We start from the raw sequence: 26,020 nt of genomic DNA on the forward strand, positions 1-26,020 counted from the left end.
CCACCACCTTTGACAGGGGTCAGGGACCCATTTGGTAGCTGGGTAAACCGGAGGTGACCCTTCAGCATGAGATCAAGTGAGACTCAAACCCACAAGCATCAGGATTGTGGTCAAGCCCTGTAACCGCTCAGCTACCAACTGGGCAAAACTTTCTAGAGGAATCATTTATTTGATTAAAACAATGCTCTTTTGGTGGACCCGGAACTATCCACAAAGGTGACATGAACCATTTTGGCCAGTCACAAAATGGCTGGGGAAGGAAGAGGTGGTGCTGCCCCCAGACCCACTGCTGCCTTATAACCTTTAGGCCGGAGGTTAGGGCCTCACAAACCCTGTAGAGGACCCCTGTTCAACCCCCTCTCCTAGAACAAACACAAGCTTCTTCCAAGTCACTGAAAATGATGAACCGTTTCAGATTTGGTTCAGCGTGAACTGATTGATTGATTGACTTAGTTTTTGGACCTGTCACCAAACAGACAGATCAGTTATTTGCTCAGCTCTGCTGTGAACATGCAATGGCCAGGGGGTGACATAGGAACCTCATCATGAGTATCTGAGATGCACAACAGTTCACAGTTTGAATAAGTCCTTGCTTATCTGATGGCCGACACTGGGGATTGAACCAAGGACCTAAAAATTGTGAACTCCAGTAGGTTGAGCTGAAGAAAAAGTACCTACAGCTACTAGCTGGAACAGATCACAGCCTCTGTAGATCTTGGGACTACTGACATATAAGTCACCCTAAATCAGGGACTCATGACATTTAAGTCACCCTATTTGTGCCCCTGGAGGTGCTTAAATTCATTTCAAATATATGAACTATGGAAGATACAATCCCCTGCTTCTGGGACCAAAATATTGCAAGTGGCAGCAGCAGAAAGAGATGAATGGAACATTGTGCCTTCAGGTGAGAGGCAGCTAAATAGGCATTTACAGACGCTGCTTGCATGTGTGTGTTTGTACAGAGTTTAAAAGATGCAAATAACTGGCCTGTTGGAAACATTGGGTAAAATCTCACTCATGTCTAGAAATAAGGATGCAGGAAGGAGCAAGTCAACATGACCTGAAAAAGCCCAGACAGGGATGGGCAGGCAGGCTGGGTGACATGATTTATTCTGTTCATAAGGCAGGAGGGTGGGTAGGAAGAAAAGCTGAATGCATATTTCATGGGCTCGGAGAGATGCCAGCCTGCATACCGGTATCTGGACGGAGCTTCTTTAGGTTACAAGAGAATCTTTGCAAGTGTGCAAAAAAAAGGCACAAGCAGCCTTTGCCACGTCAGTTTGCTATTGGTTGTTAGGAGCCGGCGAGCCAATGAAAATAAAATAGACTCTTATTTGTTTTGTTAGCAACACCCTGGAAGAGGCTCTTTCAGACCCAGGCTTTGGGGAGGCCAAATCTATCCATGACTAATAGTCATTCTGGCCCTACCTGGGATCAGGGGCCCCATCATGCTACAAAGTGAGAGACAGTCCTTGCCCCAAAGAGTTTACAGCCTAGATAGGCAAGACAGGGGAAAGGGTGGGAGGAGAAACACAGGGAAGGCCCTGATCCTCAGTGGTATTTAGGTGCTTAATTCCCCGATTTCAGCTCCTAAGTACCCTGGAGGATCTGGGCTGAAGTGACTTGCCCAGGGTCCTGGAGCAGAGGCAGGAATTCAACCCAGGTCTCCTAAATCCTAGTCCCGTGCTGCAGCCATCAAACAAGGCTGCCTGAGAATTGGAGAAAGCAGACCATGAAAATGCAGAGTGCGCTCACATGACCTTAACACTGCCCCCTAGTGGCACTAAGAGGCAGAGACAAGAGGGAAACAATATCCAGTACCATCTAAGCTGGAGCCACAAACACAAAAGTAGCTGAAGCGTGTGATTAGTGGCTGGGGTTATTATGGGGCAGAGTTAAAGCTGCTTGAGTGCTCTCACTGCATTTCCACACTTACATTTCGTTTAGGTTTAACCTTAAACCAGAGTGTCCTTGATCTGAGGAAGAATCACCACAGCCCTGTAACGTATTTGACCTTAAATTACCAATACGTGCTCTCAGCTGCACCTTAATGTTTCTTTTGTTGGGGAATTTGTTAGGCCCCAGAACACACGCACACAACCCCTTTGCTTGTCTGGTGTGGACAGTCACCAACGTGCTTCCCTTTTTAAAGGATCCAGCTCACAAACCCACAAAGAAAGCACCACAAGGCCCAGCTCACAAGGAGCAAGGTAAAGGACAGGGAGAGGTCTCCTCTGCAAGTCAGAAACCAGTACATCACTTTGACATTCTACTGTGGGGTGGGGAATCTGCTCTTATTTTGCATACGGATGTGTGCTATGCAGGGGTAGGGTGGGCATGGGCCCATGTTTGTTTGTTCGCTCATGCTTCAGGGTTTCAGCTGATCGCCTGCAGGGGTCAGGAAGGGATTTCCCCAACCCTACCTCAGTGCATTCTGGGTGATGGCTTTATTTAACTCCTTCCTCTGAAACCAGGATGGCCACAGCTGGAGCTAGGACATGGGACGAAGGGATGCAGGCAGGACTCTGAGGTGGCACCAAGCATTCCCTTTGTCCACTGTGCGGCTGGCTGGTTTTTGCTCATGCGCTCAGGGTCTAATTCGTCACCAGATGAGGTCGGGAAGGAGTTTTCCCCAGGTTAGATTGGCAGTGCCCTTGTGGGGTTTTCACCTTCCTCTGCAGCATGCAGGTGTGGGTCGTGTGCCAGGATTTTCTGGGTGTGTCTCACTTAATTCTTTCCCTGCCATTGCAGGGGCTTGGGTACTGGTGCACCTCAATCCCCCTAGGCTCTGCCATAATGGTCTAATCTCCTGGGTGCTGTAATACTTTAGTCTAATTTTCAGTGGCTGGGTTTAGTGTGCGGGTGCTGGTGGGGGCCTGTCCTGTAGAGGTCAGGCAGGATGACCGGGTAGCTCTGTGACTCCATTTCCAGATTGTCAGAGACTTGTTTTGAAGTAACCTTCTCTTTACATTTTTCAAAAAAGTTACTTTAGTAGCTTAAGTGACTGATGCATCGTTATCAGCTGATTTTTTTCTGGGACAATCCAGCTGTTTAAAAGTTGTCATAAGAATTGCTATGTGGCACTTTTGTTCCCACCCGCCATTGGGAATTAGCACCGTAAACCAGGCTGGGATTCCTGGTGGGGTTTACAAGGGCTATAAGAAATGAGGACGCATGGAGTTCAATGGTTAGGGCACTGGCTGGGACCTTGGAAAACCCAAGTTGTTTATTTGTATGGGAGTAGCACCTAAGAGCCCTAGTCACGGGCCAGGATCCCATTACGCTAGGCGCTGTACAAACACAAAATAAAAAGATGGTCCGTGGAGCTTCCAATCTAAAGATGAGAGACAACAGAGGGATATGGACAAGGCGACAGAGGAATGCTAGGAAACAACAGGGGTCACAGTAGTAGGCAGGGGTCCTTCATCTATCTTTTCTCTATGTAGTTTGTAAATTCTTTGCGGTAGGGACTACGATATATTGGTACCGTCTAGTGCAACAGGGACCCTGATCCTGCTAGGGTTCTCGAGGTACTGTAAGCCACTCTGTGATGCCTGCGAGGGAAGGGGACACTTAAAAGCAGTGTAATACATGCACCAGGTTAAACCTGCTGACACTGCAGCAGTTTGGATGGTTAGGTATGATCACCCGGCAGACTTCTACAACTGCTTACCTGCATGCCCCACAAGCAGCTCCAGGGAAGTCAATGGACCGACACCCAGGTGTCGTGTTGTCAGGTGCAGATGTCTTTGCAAAAGCCAGGTCAGAGCCAGCAGGAGCGGGAGCCCATCTGTACTGTTTGTGTCAGCTAAAAGCACAGTTGCTTTGGTGCCAGATCCACATGCCTAGGAAGTAAAGGGCACGTACATATACAGGGTATCAAGGAATTAAAATCCAACTAGAATTCCAAAGAATAAACCACCCTTCTCTCTCTCTTTCTCCTGGATTTACTGATGCAGGAGTTAATGAAATTACTTGGTGTCAGCTGTTTAGGTCTCCACCCTACACCCCTGGCAAGACAATCGATTGTTACATTATACTGCAATAGCAGGTTAAAGAGGACTTAATGGGGCTTTAAAGGTGGGTAGAAACGGCCTTTAAGACTATAACCTATGTATGGTCCTCCCGCAGCTAGTGCAGAACTGGTATAAGATGGGCCTTGCTCCCAATCCCTGGAAGGGGGGATAGCCAGAGTGCACTACAGCTTTTCCTCTGCTTCCAAGGGACCATGGGAAGCCAAAGTTAAATTAGAGCAACATTGAGGCTGCTCTAAGATACACTGGGAACGAAGGTGGGTGCACACAAGGCAGGAGCCTTCATAGTCCCTGGACTGGGTGGCTTAAATGCAGGAATGAGGTTACTGAGAATCAGGGCCAAAGCATCTTAAAGTACAACTCACACAGGCAGTGTACCATAGGCAAAACAGCAGAGTTTACATGATACCATAATAATGGGGATGTGCCACAGATGGGAGCAGATAGTTCATAGAAACCAGTTGAACAGGAGCCAATCATTTAAAATGTCTGAAAAGGAAAGAACCTTTGAGCTGGAAGCTGGGAATCCTCCAAAAGCATCTTTCATCATGAAATGCGTCTTTCCTCTTAGGGCCCCAGATAAAGAAAGCGCTGTGGGGAAAAACTAAAACTATTCAGTGTAGACAGCTTATTGAAAGTGATATTTATTTCAAAGTACAAAAAAATGTATTAAGTCGATTTGCCATCCATACATATGAAGTCTGTTAGAGAAAAAACATTGGAGTCCCTTGGTTATTAGGATAGACAGTTTCACAGACCGCTTTATTTAACAGTGAAACATTACAAAAAATACAGTTTGTTTTCAGATCTTTACTTGCAGTCAAAGATAAAAAAGGTACTAAATGAGCTTGGTATAAAACACACACAGACAAAGGAAGTTACAAACCAGTCTATGAAGAACAAAACCTAGTTGGGGGAAAATTTTGTACAAAACTACTGCTTATACAGGTATAGGAAAAAAAAGGTATAAAATATTCCCTATTCGGAGACAAAATACAAAAGCACATTACTGAATTCTTTACTTGATCATTAAAAAGGTACATACGTTGGAGAGAGAAACTAGGGTTGGTGATTTGGGAAACTGTAGTCAACCCCCCTACCCCATCCCCTTACCCCTCCCCCTTCCCCAAAAAAAACCAAACCCACCACCAGGATTCAAAATAAATTAGACGGATAAATGCATCAGCAAAAACAAAGGCTGGGATTTTCAAATGATAGTAAGGGAGTCAAACACCCAGGGGAAAGTTTTCAGAAATACCTAAATGACTTAAATGCCCAAATCCCATTGACTTTCAACAGGCTTAAGTGCTTCTAAAAATTTTATTTCTAATTCCCCACTGAACATCAATGGGATTTTGGTGCCTAATTCCCTTAGGTTCCTTTGAAAATCTCAGCCTGAATGTACCTAAAAAGGATGCCTCTGGAAGCACGTTTTAACCTCGATCCAGAGCCTGAATCCAACTCCACAGCTTCGCACCCTGTGTCATCATTTATACCTAGGCAAAATGTCACCAAGCAGTGAGGGGAGAATGCAGATAGGGGGTGTTTCGCACCCACGCTGCTCAGCGGTAAATGTATGCCCATGAATGAAGGTGATAGGCGAGAATGAAACCCACTGTCTCTTGGTAGGACTTTAAAAATCAAGGAAGCAGGAAAACAGCTGCAGAACAAGATACATATTAAATTGTTTGTTCTTTGTTGCTCTGGGAAACACTTGTAAAATATAAATATAAGAAACAATCATAATCAATATGTTTATACTAACCTACAAGAAGTTGTATTTGTACCTGAATTCCATAAACAACATATTATATTAAAAAACGGGAGACTTGTTTTCCTTGGTCAGAAAAATGATGCGGCAGAAGTGGCACCTGAGCCAAACAAATCCATCCCCATGGATCATCTGACTCCTGGCTGCTTAAACATTTGTTCGCAAAAGAAACTCTCTCGTAGTTTTCCTGTCAGCTCTACAAGAAGCAAATGCCATATCCTATTCTGTCTCAGACACCACAGGCGCGACTGATAGGTAGGCACTGATTTCAGGGGACAGGAGGCCAAGCTTGCCATTAGGAGGAAAAAATGCTGGCTTTGAAAGAGAGAGTTCATATGGGAGTCACTAGCAGGACGGATACAAAGAACCGACGAGTCCTTGTTAGAATCACTATTTCTGACCATCAACACAAAGGGCTTACGTTTTTCTGTCCAGTTCCTACCAGCTGCAAGCATATGTATTTGCTGGCAATCAACAGAGCCGCAGTTTCCTATCTGCTGGTATCTAACAGGGTTTCTTCTAAGGGCAGCCCACAAAGCTTCCATCCCCAAGTATTCCCATTCCATAAAATCCCACCCCCATCCACCACGAAGCTTAAGAGTTAAGTTCTTCTGCTCACAGTGGGAATGCTGAAACCCATGCCATTGCCTTCCCTGAAATCTAGACACCTGTAAGTGTAGAGCAATCAGCCCTGTGAAACGGACAGCGAGAGTTTTTAGAAGCAGAAAATAAATTCCTTGAGTGTCCAAAGTTGTTTGTAAAAATAGGTTTCAAAATACAAAAAAAAAAAACCAAGAAAAAAGGCAAGTGTGCTTCTGACAGTTCCCATCATGCACTGGTCCATGAGCGGAGTTCATAAAAACTCTTATCGAGTCATTTAAGATTCCTTTGATTGGAAACCAGTGCAAGTTCCATGTCTGTTGGAGTGGAGATTGCTGCTTGCTGAGAGGGGCGAGTCTGGACGCTTTTGACGGCATCTCTCAAGGATCCAGCTTTTTGCACAGTGTCATCATAACAGCTTGCGATGGAGGATCTCCCAGGCCATCCGCTTGCGGAAGTAGGGCATGTGTTGCTTGGGGGGTGGAGGAGAGAGAGAGAGAACACACACACATTAATGTCCCTTTTCCTAATAGATGGTTTCTAAGCCTGATCGCTACAGAGTGTGCATTACAGATGTGCCTGTTCCCCGTGAAATGGAACCAAGTGCCTGAATTGAAATTCAGTGGGATGTGAGCACCTAACTCCTTTAAGCTACTGTGAAAATCTCTGCATGTGAGCAGAGATGAAACAGTGATCGTTATGTTCTTTTCAAGCCAATCTACTATTAACCACTTAAAAGGTACAAAAGAGAGTTTATACTGGGAGGGGATGGGAGTGCTTTTGGTGGCACAAATTCGTATGGTCAGTAGAAATCCTCTGTGCCACTGGAGTCCCAGTAAGGGCTACTCTGAGGACTTCAGTGATGCACACACCTTGCCCTTTGCACAAGAGTGAACTTTACCCCCAGGTAAAGAGAACAGCACAGCTAGCAACAAATAGGGAGCAAGGGGGACCCTTTAAAATAGATACTGATGAAGGGGAAAACAAAATCTGAAGATAAACAAACGTGTCATCCAGTCCTACGGATCCTGGGGTGTTAAGGGACCTAATGAATGATTGAGCTAAGTGTGGAAAATGATTAGAAGCCATGGACAACTGAGAAAGGAACAGAAGATCCAGAAAATAAAGACATTTAGTGTCTATTGGCAACATTATTGACCATCCTACCATCGCTCCGTCTGAGCCAACCCGCTGCCAATGGGAGCCTGCATTAGTCCCGCAGTGTTCACCACTATGTCAGTGCCTAGTTTACCTGGGTGAAATTGATCGGTCTGTCTTTGGTAATGCAGTCAGCATATTTGCAGGCAAACATTCCACAGTCGCTGCCATTCATTTGTTGAGGGATTTCCTTTAATAATAAAAACAAGCCCTGAGCCTCTAGATTTTGACGAGACCAAAACTCCCCTTAACTTTAGCAAACACCCCACAGATAAAGGGCCATGAGCAATGAAGCGGGTAAGAAAACCCCAGGGTGTCTCCATGTTCTTGAGATTTAGGGAGTTGGGGCAAAACAAAGCTTTAAAACAGATGGGCCAACAATAGCCTGGGCAAATGGGGATAAAAAAAGGAAGTGTGGAGCGACCCACTCTGGGAAGCAACAGAAATGAGGAGACTGATAGTGCATCATGGACTCCAGGTAGTCGTGCCTATCTAGGCATCCTAAAGTCTGAGGACCTCAGTCATTCGTGAACTTGTGTTGACAACACCCCTGTAGAGAAGCAAGGAGGATTAGCCTCATTTTACAGCTGGGGAATGGAGGCAGAGAGAGCAATGACTTGCTTTAGGCCACATAAAAAGGTTGTAGCAGAACCAGGAACAGAACCTGGGTCCTTCTAACTCCCATTCCACTGCCTTAACCACACGACCATCCTTCTTCCCCGGTGGGATGGAAGCGCTATGCACGGAGAGCGAACCCTCTTGGGGCTGCTGCTGACTCGTCTTGGAGAAAAGCAGCTTCCCCGTGCACGACTATCAGGTGATGGTGAGAGATTAACAATGGGGAATGATTAGGCCACGACACAATTTGTGCAGCTCTCTGGGTCCCCTACTATGGGCTCTAGCTGCATGAGACCAACGTACCTGACTCTTCTTGCTGAGCAACAACCAGTTGTTAGCATCAAATTCTTTCCGTTTTTTGTCAAGACTTTCCTGTTTTAAGTATTGCCTGCAGGAAACAGGGGACAGAGAATGTGCTTAGAGAGGGAAAAAAACAACAAACAAAAACCCAATTGTTTTTAATTCACAGTTAACCTAAAACTTCCATCTCCAATTAATTCTGAGAACTGGGCTTCGGAAGCTTAACATTTTCCTCTCTCCCCCTTGGCAGTTCTTGCCTTCTTAACACAGAATTTTAAAGTTCTGGGCAATCTAAAGGAGGACTGAGCAGAGCTCTGAAACTCATCCCCAAAATATCCACTGTCAAAGCCACAAAACTGTCAGCAGAAATCTCCTGATTAATCCAGGAGAGAGTCATGACATGGAAGAGCCAAAATAGCCACTGGCTTGGCTGGAAACGCTCCTGCAAAATGAGCTTTAGGTTTGGAGACTGAATTCACTTCTCTGGTATCTAGAGCTTCCTGTAGATTGTTGCCTCACATTTTGCTGTCTTCATTCAGCATCTCCTCCTCCCACTTTAATTTGCTATCCTCAGCGAATGTGGACAACAGCAATTTGTTGCATGTCTATAGATGTTACATAGAAGCCTGGACACTAAACTTTGAAGGACACTACGTAACTTGCTAACTCTGCACTCTTTCTTCCAGACCTCTTCACCCAGGGTTCCATTCTGTCATTGATACAAAGTTTGATCTTCTTCTTACCAATATGAAGGGAGGGAGGGAGAGAGAGAGAGAGAGAGACAGAGACAGAGACAGAGTGAGTGTGTGTATGAGAGAGAAATAGGAAAGCTTAGAACTAGTGGCCATGAGTTATTTGAATGCAACATAGTAATACCAGGAGGAAAGGGGAGGGGCAGGGGGGCTTTGTACAATGCAACGTCTCAAGGATATCAGATTTCAAGGAAGCATCTTTTGGAAATTAAGTAAATCACACTCAGTCCAGCACTGGGGAAATGGGACATCTGAAAACACCAAAATTAAGGTGCATCAGACCACAAAAGCCATCAAGGGAATACAAAAAACCAAGAAGTAGCCAAAGTAACTCCAAAGATGTGCAGGGAAAAAATGAATTTGCACCAGAAAAAAGAGGAGAGAATCCAACAAGAATATACCAGCTATACTAGCTAAAACAGCAGGGGAATCAGGGGAGCAGAATGAGCTACTGCTCGCCAAAGGGGAACAGACAGGGCTTTTACAAATCCATTGGGAAGAAAGGAATAGTAGCAACGAAGTAGATGCATTACTAAGTCAGGACAACTCCTATAGAGAAGTCTAGAGAGGCCAAGCTATAAAATTGCTCTATAAAATCTGTCTACAACATGAGAAATAATATCTTCAGAGTTTAAGGACCAAGGGGACCATGAGATCAACTATCCTGACCTTTGGTATATCACAGGCTATTAATTTTCACCCAAACACTCCTACATTAAGCCCAAAGTTTTTAGTTAGACCAAAGCGTTTCAGTCCTCAGAGACTAAGCTGTGTACCACATACAGAGACTAGGAGAGACTGAGGTGCCATCGATGACCAAGGCCCCTGCAATGGCAAGAACTGATTGGGTGAGATAGGCCCAGAGGATCTCATGTAACCCATGCCCCGTGCTTTGAAGTATGCAACCCCTCAGTTCCCTGCCAATCTGACTGCAGGGAAATTCCTCAAAGACTTCTATTTTGATAACACAAAATGTAAAGGAAAATAGGAAAACAATCCATTCAAGAGAGTAATCCCAGATAAAGTGCAGCCTAGGGTTGCCAAGGAATAGGCTTGTGAATTTATTCACAAGATGGCCCTCACTTCTGAGCAATCACTGAGATCAGGGCAGGTGCCTGAGGACTGGAAAAGGACAAGTGTAGTACTAGTGACATAACAGAAAATCTGTTGCTTAGTTATTTCTATTCTGGAAAGGACCTCTGCCCCAGTCAGACATTTGGGCTGCGCCTCTCTCCCAGAGACAACTCAGACCTTTCTTTGAAGGCCACACCTCAAAACAATCCCTCTCCAGGCAAGAGCTTCCACACTGCATTGAAACCCAAAATGTCTTATCAGTAGATTTATTATAAACTTCTTAGGCAGGCCGTAAGCATGGACTCCAAAGAGGCCATCGCAAAAATCACCTGAAGAACTAATCTTGGTTGGGTGGACTTGGGGATGAGGTGACTCCTAAAAAGGGAAATCAGATTTTCAGTTCTGGACCTTGACCTCATCCCCAGCCCCAAGCAAGTGGAGCACAACTAGTGGTATGGAAACACTGGCAGGGAGGGAAGAGAAGAACGTTCAAAGAATGCAATTGCCTCCTTCCCTAAAGATTAGTATTTTGGGACTGCTCCTGGGAGCACCTTTCTGCTGAAGGAGGCTGCTGCAGGTGCTGACAGATGACCAGGAGCCAGCTCTGCAGGTTGGTCTCCTCAGTAGCAGCTAAGGCACTTTCGGCTCAGGATTCTGGGGCAAGTGGACAGGGATCCATTCTGGAATGGGTTTATCGGAATCTGTGCAAGCCATGGTGATGCAGAGCTCTGCCTGGCGTGGGAGGAATTCCAATGCTCCACCAAGCCAAGTGTTAAGGCTGCACAGTGATGAACAAATGATATTTCCCCTCAGCTGTTTGGTTCTCCTAAGGTAAATTTTCACTGCTCTTCTGTAGCCTAGCACATGCCAGGCTTTTCCTTTCAGCTGCCTTGGACAGACCAACTAGTTTCCAGTAAGGTAGGGAATGCAGACTTAAATCTTGGTTACAAAGGACTCTGAACTTGAAAGAAAAATGTTGTCCCGTTGGAAGGTCCCATAGGGCTTGGATCTTCTCAAAGCAGAAATTTCAGGGATTCTTCTTGTCGTGGTGGTTTTAATCAGGAAGCACAGAAAGGAAATAAGAGATTAAATACCATAGGTTTGAATGGATGGAACACAGAAGCCAGTAGCACAGTGGGAAGATCCCAGCTCAGAAACATGGGCTTGGCTGTCAGTTTGGACAGAGGTGCCAGCCCAAGGAAATGTGATCCGGTGCAGACTTGCCTAAGCCAGAGTTGATGACACATGGCAAGACACGAGGTGCAATGGTAGGATGCTTGAGGCCCAGCTCAAGGTCACCCTGTAAAGAAGTCCATAAGAGCAGGAGTCAATCAGACCATCTTGGTACTAGTAGGAGAATTTTCCCATAATCCTGTAGGTGTGGAGAAGCAGAGCTTCACCATTCTGCTTTACTTTCATCCCTCCCTCCCCCCACCTACTCTCTTGTACAGAGATAATCTCATGGGGAAGGCTGCACCTTCAAGGATTCCTCTTAGATGCCTGGAAACAGTCTCAACATAAAGGAAGGTAAGGAAGCCATTCAGTAATTCCGTCCCCTGGCTGGAGGGAAAAGGAAAGCAGATAGCAGAATTCTTCCTTTGTAAACCCCATTGGAAAATCCTGCCAATGGACATCAGCCTCAAGACAAGCAGCATAGATGGGGCTCCTCCATCCATGGCGAATGTAGTCCAGGTCAGAGAGACTCCAGGGCATCAACTTCCTAGAGATAAGAACAGTCAAGTTGTCTCTCTCCGATTTCCAGGATCATCTGTGGAAAGAATAAGACCTGGGGCAGTCCCAAAACATGACCATTGTGCCAGAAGTATTTCTTCACGGAGTTACAAGAAACTGGAATCTACATGCTGAAATGATGGCAAATTCTGTCATGGGCAGGAAGTCACTTAAGCTTCTATCAGAACAATCTACACAAGATGGGCACTGAATATGAAAGAAGACAGCAGGTAGGTAACTTGGAACAGCCCTGAATGAAGAGTGGGAGCTAGTCCAACCTTCCTTCACCGACGTGTCCATTCCTGGTGATCACTGGTCTGTTTCCTTGGAGAAAAGGCAGTCTGGATGTAAACAGGGTCTGGTGGGGGCAGTCTAGCTCCCTGGATATCAGCTGGAATTAGATTGTTCAGAGCAATATATTTTCTACCAGTGTCTGCTGGCATGGGGGGGGAGATGCAGAAGCCTCAATAATCTATCTAGACTCCAAGCCCGTTCACTTGGCTAAGCAAAGACAATGGCTTCTAAGTAGGGGGTCTCCTCGCCCTCTGCTTACTCCAGCTGGCTGACTCAGCCAGGCTGTGAGGAAAGGATGGTGTCAAATACATGAGAGGAGGTTGGAAGGTGGTGCGGTTCTGGAGAAGAGCCTTCTCTTGCTGGAGATTTTTTTTAAATCTCCAAGTTTTGGCCCCAGACAAGGAAAGAGGTTGGGTGGGCGGGGGGAGGCAAATCGCTCACAACTAGCCCCAAACTCACAAAAAAAAAGGTCTGCAAACTGGAAGAAGGGAGAGCTGAGCCCCCACCCTGTACAGCTGGCCTGAGGAAGAGAATCTTGTGAGAGACTGTCTGGAGCTGTGGCAGAGCCCCCATGTAGAAGTCTGAGCTTCCCGCAGTATATTCTGGCAGATAGGTGCAGCCCAATCCTATGGTGCTGGGGGGGAAAATGTCAGGATCTAGGGAAAACAAGAACTTGCCCCTGTCTCTTATTCTTTGGTGCTTTGTATCTTTCACTGCACTACACAAGCACTTTCAGGATATTTTTTATTTTTAAAAGAAGAAATCATAACCAGTCTCCACATCTAAGTTCAATCCCTAGTAAAATAATGGCATAACCAAAGAGAATGCTGGTCTGCACACACTCTAAAGAGAATACCATTCAGAACAATAAATAGCAGATTGATAGAGAATGCACCACGCAAGATAAACTGGAATGTATTTCAGAATGAGACATCAGTTCTGCAACTGGATCTACGTGGGTGAACCACGAGACTCTGGGCAGGCCTAGGGAGCCAAGAGCAGGATCAAGGTGTAGCGGGTAAAGGGAATGCAGAAAAGATGTAAACACAGCATACGAGATCTAGTGAAGAACTAGATTCGGCGGCTCATGTAATCTAGAAATTTTGATCTAGAGTCATTGGAAAACCATATTACTGCAATGCTGGGGTTCAGTGGGTAAATGCACGAAGGCCAGGAAATTTTACATTATGGTTTCTAGAACAGCACGGGAATTAAAAGCAACATACATATCATTATCAGTGACCATCTCCTATGCTGTTTTTCAGAAGTATCCCTTGGTGATTTACAGTCTCCACATATAAGGACCACTCACAGCACCACATGAATGTAGCCACAATAAACAAACATGGCAACAATTGTGCATAAGCAACAACCCAAAACAAGTTTTTAGGGAGGGAAAGAAGATGCATCTCTCCAGTTGAAACTGCATGAGGAAATTTATGGAGGCAGAAATTTAATTTTCCCAGTTTGCATTTGGTCGTGACATGGGGATTGAAAGGGATAAATCAAATGGATATAGTCAGGTGTTTTTTTTAAAATAGTATAGCTAAGTCTTCAGCTCCTAAATACCCTCCTCCCAGCAATAAATGTTGGTGGATTTATAATCTAAAATTCAATATATTTTTCCCTCCAAGACCTTCACTAACAGAAGAAACTGACTGATTCTACAGGTAAAACATTGAAACCAACGACAAATGTGCTGCTACATGCACATGGTTAAAAAAACTGAAAAACCAAGGAAAACGTTCCCCTATCTTTCAAGTTCTGGGCATTCCTAGATGAGACTTGTAACCACAGGTAAAAAGATTTAATAAGTATGATTTTTAAGTCATCCCTTTAACACTCCTATTCTTGAGAAAATGATACTGAGATTTGTAATGACCATAAGAGGTTAGGACCTTACTTTTACATCTGGGGGCTAGTCTACACAAGAAGTGCTACTGATGCAGCTGCGCCACTATAGTGTGTCTAGTGAAGATGCTATATGCTGATAAGAGAGCTCTCCTGCTGGCATCATAACCGCTTCCGCGAGAGGTGGTAGCTATGTCGGTGGGAGAAGCTCCCCCGTCAACATAGCACTGTCCATATTGGTGCAACTTACGAAGCTCAGGGTGTGGCTTATTCACACACCTGAGTGACATCAGTTATGCCGACATAAGAGGTAGTGTGTACAAACCCTGAGTCAAAACAGAAAATCTGCTAGTATAGCACAGGTCACTTTGCTACCAGGCACTGGATTTATGAAGAGGGATACAATCAAAAAAAACAACTGAATAACCAGCATCACCTTCCTGGAGAATCTCTCATCCAAATACTGAGCAGGCTCAACCCTACCTCGCTTGCAAGGTCTCATGCACAGCTAGCATGACATTCACATACTCCAGACCCCCAAACAGAAGCGTAGAGCACAACTGCCACAACATTCACCCAGCTAGAGAAAGCTGGGGAATCATTATTCATTCCTAGCCATGTGACCTTCAGCAAATCACCGACCCGCTCTATGCCTGAAAATCATCCCCATCAGTAAAATGGGGCTAAAAATCATTTAAAAAAAACTCACCACCTTCAGGAAGCTCTAAAGATTGAAAGCATGAAAGGGTCACTAACCATGAATAGGACCTCCGTCCCCTCTTCCCGGTGTGATCCTCCCAGTGCATTCAACCAAAAAAGCCTCCTAAAAGGAAACAAAGGGAAAAGCAATTATGGCATGGGCAAGAATGAGCTGTAATCGCAGGTTGCTACTGTCGATTCCAACTGTGCTGTTAGCCAATAGGCTGAAATCTTGGGTCTCAGTCTCAAATCCCACCTATCCCATTAGCCAATAGGCCAAAATCCAAGGCCACTATGCTGTAGTTTAACAGTTTTGTTAGCTAGCAATCTAAAGGGCTGGGTCCTCAGCCCAAACCCTAAATGCACTGCTAGGCAGAACCTCCTGAATTATTTGATCACATCTCAATGGTTGCGTTATTTACCGGATGTTGGCGACTTCTTGCTATTGCAACAGCAGTAAGTCTGAGACCACTGTATTCTAAGCCCATTCTAAGTCATTTTCAGAGGTTTTACATTATTCTCATAATTCTTCCTCTCACGGATTTGTCTCAGTCACATTGGAAATAAGGTGTACATTTTTAACCGTGAGATTAATCAATTATTGGAACAATTTACCAGGGTCATGGTGGATTTTCCATCAATGACAGTTTTTAAATGAAGACTGGATGTTCTGCTACAAGGTCTGCTCTAGGAATTATTTTGGGGAAGTTCTCTGGCCTGTGCCATCAGACTAAATGATCACAATGTTCTCTTCTGGCCTTAGAATCTATGAATCTCTGAGCCTAGCTGCTTAGAAATGGAAGAGAAGCCATGGAGCTATTTTTGTAGTGAGTGAAGTGATTCTGGTACATGGAACCAAGCGAGCATTTGGAGATCTTAAGGGATGAAAGCTGCTAAATATAATCAATATTATATTGAAAGTGATTCCTACCTAGGCATTTATATTTCAGGTCCATATTTCATTTACATAACATTTACATTAATTTAGATTATTGCCGACTGTTCCAATTCTAAATATGACTCGCTCAGTGCAAACACAGAGAGAAACCAAAAAGGGTTTCAGAAAAAGCACAGAACACATCCTCTGCAATACCGGAGCACATCACTTGAGAGTGCTGTGACTCTAAAGAGAGATTTAGCTACCAGACCAATTTAACTCTAGAATAAGAAATACTTTACGTGACACAGGAGCCTGGGTCCTATTTTCAAAAGTCGCTTGAGTCTAAGTCCCACTGATTTTAAATGAGACTTGGGGACCTCTGCACCTCGATGACTTCTGAAAATAGGAAGTGGAAACCTTTGAAAGTTTTGCCCATTTTGTATGCTGCTGCATTTGTAACCCTGTTCTAATGAACCAGCTTCTCAGTTTGGGGAATTGCAGGGGCTGCTTCAAACTGGATGGCTTTGTCTTATTTCTTTTCTTGACTTTGCAATACTTCAGATGAAAGCCCCTTTCAACTCTCCAGACTTTTGGGCAAGCATGTTCACACTGAAGGCTCCACATATATCCTAGAGTCATGCTCATAGCCATGAAGGCAGAACCTGATTTTCAGCACGAGTCAGAAAGAGAAAATATCTTAGTCCTGATCCAGGTTGATAACAGTAGCTAAGGTACATTCATGCCTTGAGCTTCATCAGGGACATAAATGACATGCACAGACTTTCATCAGGAGCTCTGGTGCTCAGCACAAGACAAAACACCCACCACCTAAGTCATCATGGTCACCATTCACTATGTCTTAATGATCCTCTTGGGAGTGTGATACATTTCATGTTTTTTTAGGAGGTGGAGGGAAAGCGGGAGGAATGTGTCAGTCTGTAATGGAGGAGCTAGGTTACCAAGCTATTTGCCATGGACAGGCCAAGGTAAGGACATGGGCACTCGGTTTGCAAAGTCCAGAGGGGAAACATCAGGTTCCTTCCTGGAGGAGATATCAACAGGTGCCATCTCTCAAAGAGGCGGATGTTGGATTCTTGACCAGAATCCATCTCTTTGATCTGAAAATCAGTCCTGCTTTCTTTCTTTTAGAGAAGATTGTGAAGGATTGACAATATCCTGTAATATCCAGAGCAAACTTAATGAAGTTAAGATTAAGGTTATTGAATTAAATTAAACCTTATTGAATTAGTGGTTTTGGAGATCATTGTATTACAAATGCAAATATTTATGTACTATTGTGTGCTTTTACAGAACTTCTGTAGCAGAAAGACAAAATTGCGTTAATCTCTGGAAGGCATGAGGATGTCTAAAGGTCTTTATGGAACACTACACGAGAGGTGGACTATCTTGAGGTGGGGAGAATACAAATTTTCCCACTCCAAAGCCAACCTTTAGAAGATATGCCACAGGGAAGAGAGATCCTTTGCATACTACCTGCTCCTGGAAACTCCTCTTCAAAAACCTCTGAAGTGTATAAAAAGCAACTGAACATGTTATGAGTGTGCTTGTTTGGAGCTGAGTCTCTGATGAACTGGCGTGGAGGAAAATGGCCTAAAGCCTAAACTTTGGCTAAACTTTGGTCAAGTGAACTGTATGTATGGTCAGGTGAACTGTATGTGTGGCCTGGAGGAAGGAGGAAAGGTGGGGGGTAAAAGGAGAAGGGTAGACAGAAACGACAAAAGCAGAACTAACTGTAGAAATTATAAAAGCAGAACTAACCTTTTGTAACAGCTTATGATTAATAGCTGCCAGGTGACAGAGCAAGAAACCCCAAAGGGCAAAAGTAAGGAAAAACAGAAAGGGCTTGCTTTGCTTTATTCCTTATATGGATGGAAAACTTTAAGGAAGTATATGTAATTTTTGTGGTTTTATCCTATATAAGCTCTCGCATTTTATCTGTCGGGGGGGGGGGGGGGGGGGGAGTTCGGCTGCCTTGGCTGACTCTCCTATGCATGCATGTTTGATTGATCAATAAAAGGAGCCTCAGGCTGTCTGATCCAAAATCAACCGTGTGGTCAATTTTCCACAACACTGGATGCCCCTGAGGAAAGATATTAAAAGACTGCACTTGACAGGCCTATATGACGGTTGGGCCAGTGGTTCCATTCCCTGGACACAGAGAGTAGCACTGTGCAATAGTGGTGCACTGATGGACTTCTTATCTAGTGCACCCACATAGTTCTATTTCATCACCTTTCTGTTTAACACGAGTGGTGCTTAGAGAAGATAGCAAGGCAGTGGGCTACAATGTCTTCAGTAGACAGGTGTCACAGCTCCGTGCCTTTATTTCCTTAGGCCCAGATGTGGCAGAAGCTCAGATTCCCCATTGTCAAGTAGAGGCTGGTTTTGGGATGAGAGTTAGCGAGGTTAGGCCAACCCCACATAAAACAGAAGTTACACAGTGGGGAAACAACTGGAAGAAATGGTGGTAACACCTGCTCCCTCAGCTAAGAGGGTGTGCCATTGACCAAAACACGGTAGGAGTGGGCTCCTGCTGTATCCTTAGCTGCTTCTGGATGTTCAGCCACTAGCTGTGGAAGAGCACAGCTTTCCATCTAGTCTTGGAATCTTAAATTTCTCGTGTATTACTCTATCATTTAGTTAGGAATATTTGTAACATTTAAACAAAACAGTGACACTCAAATACAGATCGGCTACTCACAATAGTATCCTGCAGGCTTCATTGTTTATGCCACCCATGGAGTCGTAATAGGTGATGGTTTTCTTCCTGAAGTCTATAACCTACATAAAGAGAAAGACTTGTTAATAATACAGTAAACAAAGTGACTTCCTCTTTCCCAGGAAAGAGGTGTCTCGGACGGACCACGGAGTTGTGCAGATACAGCAGAGGGCTTAATTTGGCCCACAGAACCCTTTATTACTGGCAATCATGAATCAGAGTGAAAAACCTTGACTGGCTGTCAGAGCAATGAGTATGAGTATGTGGGATCAGTGGGGTGAAATCTCTTTATTCAAAAAATTAGCACATCTGATATGAATCCCAGCAAGACAAAAATGAGGTCGTCTCATTTTTACAGAGACACTTTTAGGTTAGAATGATGCTTTAAAAATGACACATTTTGTGGCTCTCCATAGAATTCTTGATCTTTAGCCATGAATGTGAATTTCTCAGGGCATATCTGCCTGGTGCACAAACCACAAAAGAGATGAGGAAGTTTCCAGCTTAAACATAAATGAATTCATGCTGCATCTGTTCCAGCTAGTCATTCTTTTTAATACAACATTAAACAAATTAATACTCACAGCTAGGCACCAATGGACTCCAAGATGAATAGGCACCAAGAGAACATCCGCAGAGAAAACATCTACTTTTTTCGTCCACCGTTTCACTGCTTGGTACCCAGCAGTTTTTAATTTAGTAAAAAAGAAGGTATTAAATGCATGAACTGTCGGCAACCCCTTCTCTTTGCTTCGCTCCATCAGCAAATTCATGTAGAAATTAATTATCTGGGAGGGAAAAGCATCCATGTGTATCACTGTTATACTGCTGGTAACTTTACAATAATTACTTGGCATGCACATGAAAAAGTGAGTTCTCTGAGCAAATGAATATTTCTAAAAATGGATTTCAGAATTAATTTTAATTACTTGGATTTTGAAATTTTGGCCCTGAGCACTACTAAGTAGCAATTTCTTCAGAGTTCCTATAGCGTAGCTATAGGTACCCGTTCTGCACTATGGACAACTATCACTTAAGTGAAAATTTAGCAAAAGAGCAAAACACTGCCCCATTCAGATTATCCACCATCATCCCACTCCTCCTCCAGTAGCCTTAGAGAAGGGGAGGAGGGGAGAGAATGGTGACAAGTTTAGTCACTTTAACTTACTGCTAGAGCAGTGAAAAAAAAAAAAGTTGAATAGCAAGTTGCTGAAAAATGAATTTTTTTGACCAAAGAAACTAGTTTCAAATTTGGGTCAAATATGGTGGATTTTTTTTTCCAGCCAAAACCGAAGGGGGGAGGGGGGGAGAGAATCAAAAACGTTGATTGGAATTGACATTTGAAGTTTCATTGGATCCAAACGTTTTATGGGGGGCCACTACACTGAAAAGTTAATTATGTGCTCGGCTCTACTTACTACCCAGGTCTGTTTGCATGCAGTAAACTAGGGTGTGAATTTAAAGCACATAGGCTATTCTGCACTAACTCTCCATGTGGACGCACACAGTGTGCACTACAAGGGCCCTCGGACAGTTTAGCTAAGGGCACTCAGTGTGCATTAAGAGTTGCTGCAGAGTAGCTACTGCTTCCCCCAGAATCTTTTCACTTTTAGAAGTAAGGAACCCGCAGTCATGTTGGTGAAGGAGTTACCTCATCGTTAAGCCAGTTCAGGTTGTTCAGGGTCTGAATGTCTTTCCGGGTTATCGTTAACCGAAAAGCTTCACTCAGGACCTCATCCTGGTTTCCACTGAGGAATACACTCTTGATTTCCTTCTCCATTTCCTACAGAGAACACAATTGTGATGGGAACAAAAAGGAGCTTCTGATACTCCAGGCCCATAAACTCAAGCATTCTAGCTCTCTAAACTAGTAAAGAGATTTCCCTTTCCAAAAGGGAAAGGGAAAGGCTTGGTCCTATGACAACTCCAACGAGCAAAAAGAACCTGGAATGCCGAGCTCAGGAATCTGGCACAAAAACTATGTGGAGTCAAGGCCCAAGTTAAGAACAGGCCACCAGACGTCTCTGAATGATGCGACAGTGACACTGCAGAAGCACAATGAGGATTTGGGTGTCTGGTTAGTTAATCCCACTGGAACAATACAAAACTGGCTTGAAGCAATGGCAGTAGGAACAATACTGGGCAGAGACTGTCCATGTGGAAACTTCTCTGTTCTTTGGCTTCATTGGGATTCGCAGATTTTAGGGCCAGAAAGGAGTCTGACCTTCTGTATCACACAGGCCAGAGAACCTCATCCATCAAGGCCAGCCTCAAGTCTGTAACTCCTGTATGAGCTACAGTATATCTTTTAGAAAGACACCCCGCCTTGCTTTACTTAACAAACAGCTTTTAGAGTACTATTTTTCTTTCCGCCCCATGGTATTTTGAATCAATTTCAAGATCAACATCTGACACACAGAGTGCTTCTTCAAGACTTCCTAATTGCCTCAAGTGTTGTTAATCTATAGAGATCTACCTCTGTGATTTCAGGGAATTCATCTTCGTTATCAGCTGATTTAGCATTCTCTTTCTCTTCTGGGAGAACAGTGACTGGGATCTCTTTCTCAAGAGGCACTCGAAGATTCAAATCCACTGGGTCCTGTATCAAGTGTTCCTGCTCCTGCAATCTCTGAAAGAGAGATCTTTAGGTCAGCACAAGAGCCGAGGATTTTTGTAGCACCTTCTGGGTGTCAGGAGCCCAATTCCCAACCAGCGACTTGGACACAGGGACTCATTTTAAAGCTGAAGCTTCTCGTAAAAAGTCAAAAGGAGCAATGTAGTGGGTGAGTCCATGCACTGAAGGCCCTAATCCCCAAACCATTACAGTCAATCGTAGAATCATAGAATATCAGGGTTGGAAGGGACCTCAGGAGGTCATCTAGTCCAACCCCCTGCTCAAAGCAGGACCAATTCCCAACTAAATCATCCCAGCCAGAGCTTTGTCAAGCCTGACCTTAAAAGCTCTAAGGAAGGAGATTCCACCACCTCCCTAGGGAACCCATTCCAGTGCTTCACCACCTTCTGAGTGAAAAAGTTTTTCCTAATATCCAACCTAAACGTCCCCCACTGCAACTTGAGACCATTACTCCTTGTTCTGTCATCTGCTACCACTGAAAACAGTCTAGATCCATCCTCTTTGGAACCCCCTTTCAGGTAGTTGAAATCAGCTATCAAATCCCCCTCATTCTTCTCTTCTGCAGACTAAACAATCCCAGTTCCCTCAGCCTCTCCTCATAAGTCATGTGCTCCAGCCCCCTAAACATTTTTGTTGCCTTCTGCTGGACTCTTTCCAATTTTTCCACATCCTTCTTGTAGTGTGGGGCACAAAACTGGACACAGTACCCCACATGAGGCCTTACCAATGTTGAACGGAGGGGAATGATCACATCCCAGGATCTGCTGGCAATGCCCCTACTTATACAGCCCAAAATGCCGTTAGCCTTCTTGTCAACAAGGGCACACTGTTGACTCATATCCAGCTTCTTGTCCACTGTAACCCCTAGGTCCTTTTTTGCAGAACTGCTGCCTAGCCATTCGGTCCCTAGTCTGTAACAATGGGAGGAGTGCTTCGGTTCACACTCTTAAGCCTTTGGCTGTGGAGACCTAGATGCCTTGTATAGCGAGGGAGCAACATAAAGCCAACAATGCCAGCTGGCTAGGCAGGCAGGGGCTAGAGAGAGATGGGTAGTGTTTGCCCTAGACAGCAATGGCCTCAAAATGGAAAAAGGGAGGTGGAAGGATTTTGTTTGTTGGTTTCCTCATTACCCCTTCTGATTTACATTTTAATGTGCAATCCCCTCTATTTAGGAGACATTTATTTGTGATCCCCAGACCAGCAGCATATCCACTGGCCCACGCTACTTCCAACTCTATATATTTTAAGCCACCAACTATCTGGAGAAACGAGAAGGCAGCTTTAAATCCTAATGCTCAGTGCTAGACATGCCCAAATGTTTTACCTGGCTCTGCAGCTGCAATGCCAACGCTTTCTGCTCTTCTATTTGACGCAATCTCTCACGGGCTCGTGAATCGTAGACGCTGGTTCTAGAAAACAAAGACATTGGTACAAACAGCATGTTTGTTTCAGGTGTTAAAGAGGACCAAAAAAAAGGAAAAACAGGTCAAATTAAAGTATCTACAGCCACTGGGTTAGCTTCTCGTCTACATTAACAAATTCACTGTGCACAGCTCTGGCACCACTGAACATACTTTGTATTACACCTCTGCCCCATTATAACGCCGCGCAATATAACATGAATTCGGATATAACGCGGTAAAGCAGCACTCTGGGGGGCTGGGGCTGTGCACTCTGGTGGATCAAATCAAGATCGATATAACACGGTTTCACCTATAATGTGGTAAGATTTTTTGGCTCCCGAGGACAGCGTTATATCAGGACAGAGGTCTATCTGCCATTCACGTTTACTTGGGTGGCGTAAACCATTCATATTCTGGCAGCAACAAAGGGGTTATGGATATCAAGTACTTGAAATACTGAGAATTGTTCACCTTCTGTTACTTATTGTGCCCGTTTCCACCTGCACAGAACACTGGGAAGCTCCACAGTGCAGATTTCAGGCAGGTGGTGAACAATAAGATGTTTCTATCTCAGCATCTCTCAGAAAGACAGCTGTGTCCTCTCCCAGCCCACCTATCTCACTACAGCCCAACAACTTCCAGAGAGGGAGCAGTGGTGGTTTGGTTTTGTTTTTCAAGGCAAAAATGGGATGAATCAGGTGTATCTAACAGAAAGAGAACCACAGCACAGCCCAGAGCCAAGCAAAGCAATGGGAATCAGTGTCAATACAGCACTTAACACATGGTTTAATCCTGAAAAGTGCCCAGCCCTCTGGCTCTGATCCAGCAAAGTATTTCAACACGTGCTTGACTTTACAGTATGTGAGTGTTCTCATTGAAGTCAGTCCTCATGCACAACGTAGCTTGTCAGTTGCTTCCCTGTTATAAGCTGGAAATGTTCTGTAGGCATCACAGAGAAAGTGAACCTTATGAACGGAGCTGAAGGAGGATAAGTACTGGGAAAAGTTTGTACCATGCTTAAGGGGATGACATGGGAGAAAGCTCAGAGGTGCTTGAGGGAAAAGCAGACGAACAGGTAGAAAAAGCTGGTAGAAAGGTAGCTGTCAATGCTGTGATAGATCTGATAGGCTGAGAGGAACTAAACTGCAAAGCACCTTATGGCAAAGGTCAAGAAGCTTGTGTGCAGCATGTGAAAGATAGAGCCAGGGGATGGATTCTATGACAGAGGAGATATGATTGAAGCTAGGAAGAGGGCACGAGTCTGAATAGACTGAAGGGAGGCAAGACTGCAATAGTTAAGACATGAGACAAGACATCAGATAAGGGCCTGGATGAGAATTTAGCCATCTGGACAGAGTGGGGGCCAGATATACGAAGTTATTTAGGTAACTAAAGTTGCAGACAGGTGAGTTTGCAAATCACATTAGGTACCTATCTGCATCTTTAGGTGCCTACAAACCTTGTAAAACTGGTCTAGATCTTAGAGCTGTTAGGTCATTTGTTGACCTGAATAAAAACAAACCAAAGCAAATGGAAAAGAATCGAAATGTGAAGAACTTACAATTCTTTGATCCACAATTCTGCCTGGAAGAAAGGGAGGCTAGAAGAGGGGAGGAAAACAAGACAAAATGTGAATATTGCCTCTACATAGACAACAGACAACTGCTTTAATTGCTCACATAACAAACAACTGCAATCTGAGAATGCCATGACCCCTTGAATGAAAAGTGAAAAATTTAAGACCATCTTTAAAGTTTAAGTTCAAGTCAGTTACATGCACATCAACCCAGTCATGAGAGGAAAGGAAAGTTCAACATAAGAACACGATCAATCAACATGAGAACATGACTGCTGCGCCACAGAAGTATCAACAGAAATAGGAATACACATAAGTTCCTACAGCAACCTGAATTATTTCTCAGAAGACAAATATTTTCCCCCTACTTTATTTTAAAAGTAACTTCAGTATCAAAGTAACTTTCACCATCAAATGAAAGCTTAATATAGCATTAGCCAAAATTATCGGGTTAGTGGGCCTTTTAGTTGCAATCTGTAATAGAATAATAACAGTAGTACACTTAAAAGTCAGACCAGCATAGTTATGTCAGTTAGAGATGTGATTTTTTTTTTTACCAATATAGCTATGTTCGTCCTAGTGTAGATAAACCTACTCCAACCTCAGAATGCCTTTGCCAGTTCAGGGAGCTGGCATAAACTATATCAGCGAAAGCATTTTTATCCCAGTACAGCTTTTAAGAGTAGCCCTGGCCTTCATTTTCCAACGGGGACTGCTATACACTTTGGAAAATCTGACCCTTAAGATTCTGTGCTTAAGATTTTATACACTGTATAGAAACCATTTCCACATTTAACTTTCTGGCAGGACATCAGCTACGATACAAGCTGTGGGAAATAGGGGGAAGTCAGTTACATGAAAAATATCAAGCCCACAGGGGGAAAAAAAACAGTGGGAGAGAAAACTAAAAAGGTCACAGTGCGGTGCCATTATGAAGATAGACAATGCTATTTAAAAATGTATATGTAGGGAAATGCTTGTAGAACTAGGTACGTGACAGTACTGTTTGGCACATCACTAGAATTTTGCCACCTGGAATGGTCCTCCCAATCCCATATATATCAATTCAAGAAGTGAAAAGAGAGACTAGGGGAAATTAAAATAGGTGAGAAAGATGATACAAGGATCAGTGCATCAGACACTAAGGAGAGAATGGGGGAGATTTAATTCATGTAGATTCAAGTGCAGACTCAGAGACAATGCCACAGTCTAGAAATAGCTTCCAGGGAAGGTTTCCACTGAAGGGAATTATCCACAATCGCAGAAGATAATGATATAAGGAGCAATGGCCTGAGCTAAGCAGAGAACTGTTTAGTCTAGATTTTAGGAAACAGTACCCAACAGAGCAACTGGGCAAACTCCAAAGGGAGGTGCTCCAGGCACCATCACTGCAGATTCAGGGACATGCTAGATGTTAGCGGAAGCAGTGGAGGGAGGTACCCTACAACATGGAGGTGATCAGAATAGATGACTAACTTAGTCTTATGGAAAAGATAATCAAAGTGCAGAATCTGCGAAGTTGGCAGGGACAGAGCAAAGAAAACAGCCAATTAACCAGAGGCAGGAAGATATTTTGAGAGTAATTACCACCCTTTTTATATGCTCCATTTTACAAACTTACCTTGGAGTCGGAGTTCTGGAATCTTTTACCTTGAGCACAATGACCGAGTCTGATCCTACTCAGAGCAAAAAAAGAATATTCATCAAACCCTGACTAGTTTTTCCTATACTCCCCATGCAAATTTCTGTACCCTATGCCCCATTCTCATACTTAAAACAGGTTTTCAGTCTGGGTTCAAAATTCTGATCTTCATTTTAAACTTCAGACTGGGATGTTTAAAGGAATCTAAGGGAAGCAGATGCCTGATTTGGGTGCCTAATTCCCTTAGGTTCCTTTGAAA

The 26,020-nt window shown here is 44.1% G+C and overlaps 1 protein-coding gene across 6 annotated transcripts in view; it reads right to left on the reverse strand.

The window, feature by feature from the left end:
- Positions 1-5,155: 5,155 nt before the first annotated feature.
- SENP1 (SUMO specific peptidase 1) overlaps positions 5,156-26,020 on the reverse strand; it is a 37,337-nt gene continuing 16,472 nt past the window's right edge. For 2 of the 6 annotated variants that reach the window (XM_050925476.1, XM_050925474.1), the window contains 10 exons: positions 25,741-25,795; positions 24,105-24,143; positions 22,465-22,549; positions 20,982-21,134; positions 20,157-20,288; positions 19,090-19,293; positions 18,488-18,567; positions 8,488-8,572; positions 7,661-7,756; positions 5,156-6,880 (listed from right to left, as the gene is read on the reverse strand). In XM_050925476.1, the coding sequence (XP_050781433.1) occupies positions 6,818-6,880; positions 7,661-7,756; positions 8,488-8,572; positions 18,488-18,567; positions 19,090-19,293; positions 20,157-20,288; positions 20,982-21,134; positions 22,465-22,549; positions 24,105-24,143; positions 25,741-25,795 (992 nt within the window). In that variant the 3' untranslated portion in view covers positions 5,156-6,817. Of the gene's footprint in view, positions 6,881-7,660; positions 7,757-8,487; positions 8,573-14,942; positions 15,010-18,018; positions 18,166-18,483; positions 18,568-19,089; positions 19,294-20,156; positions 20,289-20,981; positions 21,135-22,464; positions 22,550-24,104; positions 24,144-25,740; positions 25,796-26,020 lie in introns of those variants that run through there. The other 4 variants (XM_050925475.1, XR_007769829.1, XR_007769831.1 and 1 more) reach the window with 4 other exon arrangements.

The sequence above is a fragment of the Gopherus flavomarginatus genome, chromosome 16 (genome assembly GCF_025201925.1).
Source record: "Gopherus flavomarginatus isolate rGopFla2 chromosome 16, rGopFla2.mat.asm, whole genome shotgun sequence".
Classification (NCBI taxonomy): domain Eukaryota; kingdom Metazoa; phylum Chordata; order Testudines; family Testudinidae; genus Gopherus; species Gopherus flavomarginatus.